Below are 9,386 nucleotides of genomic sequence, written 5' to 3'. Positions count from 1 at the left end.
TATAGCTACTGTTAATTAAAAAAATGGTATCATTATGCATTCATGGCTTCTTTAGTCTAACTTAGTCAAATTAACATTGGTGTATACCAGATATGTTCTACTATATTGACCTGGTAATCTTGATTATTTGAATTTATTTAGAAAAAGAAATACATATGTACAGTACTGTATATATGTATTCATGTTTCTTAATCTATACCATTTGAGTTAAGTTATGTATAAGTCTTGAAATTTGTTTTCAAGTTTAAAAGAATTTGTTCAAATAGTATACATCGTTCATTTTTTTCTGGTTAATGTGAAATTTAAAACAATTAAAAGATCTCACTTGAAAATCAGTCCTCATTTATATGAAAAGTGATAAAAAAAACACCCACATAAGCATTAGAATAGACTGTAAGTGCTGAAAGAATGAAAATAAATGAAAATAGAAAATAAAAATGAATGAAAAACAAAATATATATTTACGCATGATTCTGATGCTTAAAATCTTTAATGTGATACACGCATGTAAATTTCACATGTATCTCGCATGTAGCAACAAAACATGCGATTCTCATGCGTGTCAAGTAGACATGTAAATCGCATGATAATCGCATGTGGATGACATGAACTTTTCATGCGAAAATCATGCGTGTGGAAAATCATATGATATACGCATGAAAATCGTGTGAAAATCGCATGAAAAATGCTACGCATGTGGCACATGTGTGGCACTTTTGCCTGTGTACTGAAGGAACTTCCCTGAAAGCATACAATGCTTTCCTATGGACAATTGTTAGGTGTCTGAATAGTAGTAAATTTGGTGGTGAATAGAAAGCACCAACAATGTTCAACATACAGATTGATCAAAACCAAGATTTCTGACATTTTACTAGTAAAATCTAGCATGCATCAAACCAATATACATGTATAAGCACGCATGGCACACGTTGTAAACTTACAATAGCTCCTGTCCATGACAGTTTGTCGTGACTGAAGAGATAGCATTGCTGATGTTTCATCCACCCATCTGGACAGTCCGCGGTCACCAACACTTATCACAAGAAAATCATTAAAAACTTTTAGTTATTTCAAGTGTCGCCGTTAGGCCTAATCCGAATTGTCAATTTAGAATAGATTTTTCTTGTAAGAAAGACATCCATTTGTGCCTCAACCAAATAATACCTAAGTTTTTTTCCTCACAAACATTCCAGAGAACTACTGAAGATTTTCTGAATAACACACTTAAGATTAAAACTGTATTTTATATATTGGAAATATTTCCGTATAAATTCAGAATATCAGCACGTGAATGTCCGAACAGTTCACTGAGCAGTGCTGAGAACTCAACATATGGTTTCTGAATGATGACCTACTAAAATAGTGTTTTTATTTTGCTAATCGTCTCGACACATGTAATGGCATATTGCCATAATATTCGATGTAAATACTAGACGAAGTAAAACACAAAAGAACGTTAGATGTAGTATACTTTACCATTGGAATTAGCGGCTGCTAGCACAAGAAACGACACGAGATACCACGTCATGGTCGACATTGTTGACTGATTATGATCCGAGCTCACGTGTCAGTTCACACTATCGTATACATGTGCTTCATAATGAAAAATGATATTCGGATACAGGTCAGGTTGATTTTTGATAACTTGAAGATGAAAGATCCTAGGTACCCTAAAACAGAATCAGAATAAAACAAAATTATCTTACAAAGTCTGCAAAAAAGAATAATGTTAAGCTAACTCTACTATAAATCTTGCTTTGGTTTATTAATTTAATGCGTTAAAATGAAACGGAAACAGAGTACTAGCTGTCTACTTCGATTTCGCGCGTAACATGTTCACATGTACGGCGGCAACGTCATCAATACTGACGTTAAGATTGTGACGTCATCACGTCGTGTTCTGACGAGGCGTCAGTTCGAAAGCAGCCGCACGCCACTGCAGTGCAAGCCTCAAGTGAACTACTTGTGTGCGGTAAGTGTTAACTATATACTTAATATTTCCAATTTTGTTAAGAACATGAAAGAGACGATCTATCATTTCTTTATAAGCATGCATCACAATAATCTGGAACATTTTCTTCTGGTAGGTAATGTAAACGTGTTAGATGTTATAGAGACTCTAAATATCGTATTGGTTATGTTATATAGATTCTAGATCCTAATTATCATATTCATCAAAAGTCTTCGAGATATTTCATAAGCCTGCTCAATCGTTTAAGTTTTACATGTACATTGTACCTTCAAATGTGTGGCACTCATATTCCAATAGCCATTACGATTCAAACGGATCTCCTTTCGTGTGCACGTTGCCGTTGTTTCCAGTTTCAGGTGACGTTGTTTTTGTTGTTGCCGGATTTACCGGGTACCGACAGCATTTCTGGTTACTTTACGTATCTTTTACGGTGACAACATCAGCAGCGCCGCGTTGCCGGGCTAAATGGAAAGCGTCCCATATATTAGTTTTCCTGATTTCAAGTACAGTACCCCTACTGGTGCCAAAAACGGACCATGGTCTGAATATATCGTATTACACTCCATATGAGCATTCTTTGTTAGGGTCATATTTGTAAGCATCCTAGAAGGATCTTTTGAATATGTACGAAGAAACGCATTTTTACACTCTGCTCAAACGACATTTCAGTGTGAAGAAAATCTGGTGTGATACCAGTATTTTGGTAACTAGGCCTATACTGTGTCACTCTCAATCCGAGTAAAATCATATTAATCTTGATCTCCACTCCCGTTCCGTAAACTACACTTCGCTTCGGGAGTGCAGGTCAAGATATTATTTCAATCAGATCGATTCACCTTCATCAGAATGGTTAGCCTATTGCCGAAACGTGCACGCGTGCACATCGAGAGTGGCATTTAATTTGTTAAGCTATCGGTTATTTTCGGCAAACATGCGAAAAATGCAATTTTCAGGAGAACATAGTAAGCTCATGTGAATCCGACACATTGCATAAAATAACCATGCCGTTATGTTCTGTAGGTCTAGTAGGTAGTGCAAGCGTTTGTTTGACCAGATTTGACTTAATATGGCATATAGGGAGACAATTCAGTTACATCATACTAAAAAATGTCCATTTTAAATGTCGAAAGCAAGACCCGTGGATAGTCATGATACATATTAACAATTGGCCAAGTGACTTATCCATGGATAGCCATGATATATATTAACAATTGGCCAAGTGACTTACCCATGGATAGCCATGATACATATTAACAGTTGGTCAAGTGACTTATCCATGGATAGCCATGATATATATTAACAATTGGCCAAGTGACTTACCCATAGATAGCCATGATACATATTAACAGTTGGTCAAGTGACTTATCCATGGATAGCCATGATATATATTAACAATTGGTCAAGTTACTTACCCATGGATAGCCATGATACATATTAACAATTGGTCAAGTGACTTACCCATGGATAGCTGTTTAATTGCATCATTTAATTGCTTCCGCTCGAGATCCTCGGGAAACCGTTCGAACACCTTCGTAAAAAATAGACATTTCGATATTTTAAAATTTTTGTCGTATTTTAAAGTTATATTTATCACTTCATCATTCTCAACTGACCTTTATAGGTAATGGGCCAAACATAGGCCACGTGTGTTTTACCAGTAAAAAGACAAGCGTTATCCTCATAATATTTCTGAAGCAGCCTCGTCTGTTCTGTGAGACGGAAGTGTCTTTATTTTCAAATAAGTTTTTTTGCAAGGAGCTGTCTGATGGGTTCAGTAAAATATTTTAACCTATTAGACAGCTCTTGGCTTGAAACTTCACGTTGATGCAATGCATGCTTCATAACAACTTTTCATAATTTGAAGTTTTTATTTTAGTGGCTTTAAACATGTAAAATACTCGACTACAGATGACCAGGGACATATATACCCTTTAGATGAAGATTTTGTGAATAGTGGTTAGTTTTTTTGTTATGCTTTTGGTCCTCTTTCCTCTGACGGTTTCTTTTTGTCGAAATCAAAAAGCATATGCCGCAAACATAAAATTCATTAAAGAGACAGTTAAATCGTAAAGTAACACATGCGATTTATAGCAAACTTTGATATTCTATCAAAACAGGAAACCACATATTTTTTTAAGATATGTTCCATTCAATCTTCTGTTGGCTAATCTCTGTTGTAGGTTCCAATGGCGGACGAGCAACTGGACGATATTTATCCTCGTGATCCGAAAAAATTGAATATCCATACGTTGGTAAGTAAGTAGAGAGCCCCAGAAACATATACTTCTACAACAAATATGACTGGAATAACAACATACACGATCTCACAGTAAAAAAAAATAACGAACAAACTAACCAAACCGTAGATAATCCATGGAACATGTTTAAAACAACTCTTTATAATTCAGTTACCAAAAATATCAAACAAAACACATCACGTACCCTCCTTTTACTTTCACGAAAAGCTAAACAAGACCTACAGATAGACGAACCGACACACCATCACACCGTCACCACCGATAGACGAACCCGGCACACCATTAAACCATTTAACCACCGATAGACGAACCCGACACACCATCACACCAACACCACCGATAGACGAACCCGACACACCATCACCACCGATAGACGAACCCGGCACACCATCACACAAACACCACCGATAGACGAACCCGACACACCATCACACCATCATCACCGATAGACGAACCCGGCACACCATCACCACCGATAGACGAACCCGACACACCATCACACCAACACCACCGATAGACGAACCCGACACACCATCACCACCGATAGACGAACCCGGCACACCATCACACAATCACCACCGATAGACGAACCCGACACACCATCACACCATCACCACCGATAGACGAACCCGGCACACCATCACCACCGATAGACGAACACGGTACACCCTCACATCATCACAACCGATAGAGAACCCGGTACACACTCACACCATTACGACCGATAGACGAACCCGACACACCATCACCACCGATAGACGAACCCGGCACACCATCACACCATCACAACCGATAGACGAACCCGGCACACCATCACACAATTACAACCGATAGAGAACCCGGTACACACTCACACCATTACGACCGATAGACGAACCCGACACACCATCACCACCGATTGAGAACCCGGTACACACTCAAACCATCACGACCGATAGAGAACCCGGTTCACACTCACACCATCACGACCGATAGAGAACCCGGTACACACTCACACCATTACACCATTACAACCGATAGACGAACCCGGCACACCATTACCACCGATAGAGAACCCGGCACACCAACATACCATCACCACCGATAGACGAACCCGACACACCATCACCACCGATAGAGAACCCGGCACATCCTCACACCCTCACCACCGATAGAGAACCCGGCACATCCTCACATCCTCACCACCGATAGAGAACCCGGCACATCCTCACACCCTCACCACCGATAGACGAACCCAGCACATCCTCACACCCTCACCACCGATAGGGGCCGCGGTGGCCGAGTGGTTAAAGTGTACCGACACTTTATCACTAGCCCTCCACCACTTGGTTGCGAGTTCGAAACCTACGTGGGGCAGTTGCCAGGTATTGACCGTAGGCCGGTGGTTTTTCTCCGGGTACTCCGGCTTTCCTCCACCTCCAAAACCTGGCACGTCCTTAAATGACCCTGGCTGTTAATAGGACGTTAAACAAAAACAAACCAAACACCACCGATAGACGAACCCGGCACACCATCACACCATCACCACCGATAGAAAACCCGGCACACTCTCACACCCTCACCACCGATGGACGAACCCGACACACCCTCACAACCGATAGACGAACCCGACACACCCTCACCACCGATAGACGAACCCGAGACACCATCACCAACGATAGACGAACCCGGCACACCATCACACCTCACCACCGATAGACGCACCCGGCACACCATCACACCATTACAACCGATAGACGAACCCGGCACACCATTACCACCGATAGAGAACCCGGCACACCAACATACCATCACCACCGATAGACGAACCCGACACACCATCACCACCGATAGAGAACCCGGCACATCCTCACACCCTCACCACCGATAGAGAACCCGGCACATCCTCACATCCTCACCACCGATAGAGAACCCGGCACATCCTCACACCCTCACCACCGATAGACGAACCCAGCACATCCTCACACCCTCACAACCGATAGGGGCCGCGGTGGCCGAGTGGTTTAAGTGTACCGACACTTTATCACTAGCCCTCCACCACTTGGTTGCGAGTTCGAAACCTACGTGGGGCAGTTGCCAGGTACTGACCGTAGGCCGGTGGTTTTTCTCCGGGTACTCCGGCTTTCCTCCACCTCCAAAACCCGGCACGTCCTTAAATGACCCTGGCTGTTAATAGGACGTTAAACAAAAACAAACCAAACACCACCGATAGACGAACCCGGCACACCATCACACCATCACCACCGATAGAAAACCCGGCACACTCTCACACCCTCACCACCGATGGACGAACCCGACACACCCTCACAACCGATAGACGAACCCGACACACCCTCACCACCGATAGACGAACCCGAGACACCATCACCAACGATAGACGAACCCGGCACACCATCACACCTCACCACCGATAGACGCACCCGGCACACCATCACACCATTACAACCGATAGACGAACCCGGCACACCATTACCACCGATAGAGAACCCGGCACACCAACATACCATCACCACCGATAGACGCACCCGGCACACCATCACACCTATCACCGATAGACGAACCCGGCACAACATCATACCATCACCACCAATTTCGTACGTTTTCCCGGTAAAAATATACCACTCTCTAAAATGGAGGTAAAAACGTTCGTAAGTTACCAAGTTTTTGTAAAACGCTTAGTAATTCGTAAATGTGACTTACGCAAAATTCGAAAGTTAAGAAGCTTTGTGAAACGATACCCTGATCATTATTGAATTTGCCAAAGCTTTCGACAAAGTTCCTCATAGTACAAACTAAAATATTACGTGATTACAGGGAACACACATGCATGTGTAACGCGCAGCACGTGTACCGCAGGGGCGCCACTTGTGTCGGACTGCTACCAAGTTTTTGCCCAGGGTTCGACTGCCGCTTTCGCTTGCAGATTCCAAATAAAAATGAATTATCAAGTAATAAACGATATTTAGTAAACTGGTGAGAAGGAAAATAGACTCGTCATATAAAGTTCAACAATTTAGAAACATGTGTAAAAATAACAAAGTACCAATATAATACCCGCGAGGCACAGTGAGGGTTTTACAATTATAAACATCTAGCCTAAATCAGAAGCCAACCATCGTTTAATCACAAATGAAAATATGTATGAAATAAATCTGTTATACCCCGAGTCTCAAGCACGTGGCATGTCCGGTCAGAATACAACATTTGCTAACCACCCGTCTTTTCTCCCGTATCTACTTACGAGGTTACCAACAACCATCCCTCGCTTTACCGGTATAGAAACAGCCCGAGAGGCGGAAATATTCACTAGCCACTCCGCGAGTGCTCTCAAAACGGAATAATTCCTTCAAGCAACAACCTGACTTCCGACATGACACCGGCGCACGAGACTCAAAGTAAACAAAGTTCTATACATCGAAAAAAAAAATTACATCAAAATAATACAGGTGAAAATAAAAATACATGTACGATAGTGGCAAATAATATCCAGCAGACAAACTAATATGAAATTTAGGAAAGGATGGGCGACGATTATCTAAATAAATTCACAGATTAAAAGTCAACACAACTTCCCCTGCTGACACCCGGCGAAAAGTGATTGACCCCACAGCAGCACGGGTATCTTACGTAACCGGATGTTACAATTTTCCGGAACGAGTCCAAAAACAAGCGAGCGGAACGCAACTGCGTTACACAAGGATTACAGACTTTCTCTCATCACACACCCAAACAGTAGTACACTGTACTCGAGGGCAAACAATCATATGAAATACAAGTAACTTCTGGAGTCCCACAAGGAACATGTCTGGGCCCCATCCTCTTCCTCGTTTAGTTTACATCAATGATTTCCACGAATACATACAACACGGCACACGAAGACTCTGAGACGACAGTATCATACAAGACAATAAACAACAAAGACGACACACTGTTTTTAAACTACAACATGACATTAATGCAGCAGGACAATGGGAGACAGACTGGCTGATGGAATTTCAGCCCTCCAGCCCACCTCATTAATGCTGAAACAATGAATTTCATTCCTTATATTTTTTATTGTCTTTACTGGGGGGTGACGATGGAGAGAGAACAGCCGTTTTTGCGGCGGGCCTGTCAGCATCAACCATCGTGCCCGCGTCTATCACAACGTGACGTCACAACATGCAGATTCACGTTCAATAGATTCAAGCGCCAAATTAAATTTGATAGTACCCGGAGGAGAGAGCACTATAGCCTCATGGTAACCATTTCTGTAGCAGAAGTCAGGTTTTTGTCCTATGATGTACTAACATGTAACTAAATGTTGTTGCTATTTTCCCAGATCGACTTCGATGATGTGATAGGCGAGCCACCCAGTCTACTGTCCCTGGACGGGGTGTGGGAAAAGTCAGCCCGGTCTTTCAACTTCAGCAAGGATTTGTGTTACCTCATCCTCACCACACTGTGTGGCATCCCCATCTCTGTCCTGTGTGGTTTGAAATTTGCCTGGCTCAGCTTTGGTAATATTTGGTGTGTGACGCCATGTGTGAGGGCCTGTCACATGGGTCTGGAGTCCACCCGCGGGATCTACTCCACGTTTGTCAGGTGTGTGTGCGATCCTTTTTGTGAGTCCATTGGTAACATCTTTGGCAACATCCGTGTCAGCAAGGCCAACCTGTAGACTGTTTGTGGCGATAGTGTGTGATAACGTGTAAAACTTTTGTGTTTCTAGTCTGATTATTGTCAGGTGACATATAAAAGCCATTACAAAACCAAGTAGTGAAGTTATAGGATGATTATTTATAAAATATTCATTAAAATGTAAACAAAAATCTTTTCTTTAGTGTTGATAAATATCACTGTCCAATGTCCCTAAGCATTGTTTATGATTCGAAGGGCATATTGTGTACCATACAAAACGCAAAGGTAAAACAAGAAAAGAATAAAAAGGAGTTCAATATGACACTTTAAATTCTCTTCACACTGTGAACGGCTCTGCACTGTACATCCTAATTATAGGGCTTACTATATTTGAATTGTGCATCTACTGAAGACAATCTAATTAAAACTAGACTTGTAATTTCCGCTCCTCTACGACGTATTGTAGTGTATCGCAGAGTATCTTAGAGGAGTGGAAATCACAAGTCTTAATTCTAATTAGACTGCTACTGAAGATG

At 41.9% G+C, this 9,386-nt stretch overlaps 2 protein-coding genes across 3 annotated transcripts in view; one reads left to right on the top strand and one right to left on the bottom strand.

Moving 5' to 3' along the window:
• The window catches only part of LOC117331613 (perlucin-like protein), a 43,990-nt gene that overhangs the window by 28,271 nt on the left and 6,333 nt on the right, over nt 1–9,386 (bottom strand). Inside the window, exons 1-3 of one of the 2 annotated variants that reach the window (XM_033890423.1) lie at nt 2,239–3,180; nt 1,477–1,670; nt 942–1,033 (exon numbers count right to left, since the gene is read on the bottom strand). In XM_033890423.1, the coding sequence (XP_033746314.1) occupies nt 942–1,033; nt 1,477–1,537 (153 nt within the window). In that variant the 5' untranslated portion in view covers nt 1,538–1,670; nt 2,239–3,180. Of the gene's footprint in view, nt 1–941; nt 1,034–1,476; nt 1,671–2,238; nt 3,181–9,386 lie in introns of those variants that run through there. The other variant, XM_033890424.1, reaches the window with a different exon arrangement.
• LOC117331050 (caveolin-3-like) lies at nt 1,841–9,045 on the top strand. Its single transcript, XM_033889644.1, has 3 exons — nt 1,841–1,972; nt 4,153–4,224; nt 8,552–9,045. The coding sequence occupies exons 1-3, from the start codon at nt 1,841–1,843 to the stop codon at nt 8,888–8,890; spliced, it is 543 nt and encodes a 180-aa protein (XP_033745535.1). The 3' UTR covers nt 8,891–9,045.

This window comes from Pecten maximus, chromosome 7 (assembly GCF_902652985.1).
Source record: "Pecten maximus chromosome 7, xPecMax1.1, whole genome shotgun sequence".
Taxonomy (NCBI): Eukaryota; Metazoa; Mollusca; class Bivalvia; order Pectinida; family Pectinidae; genus Pecten; species Pecten maximus.
This window is presented reverse-complemented; position numbering and strand designations above follow the sequence as displayed.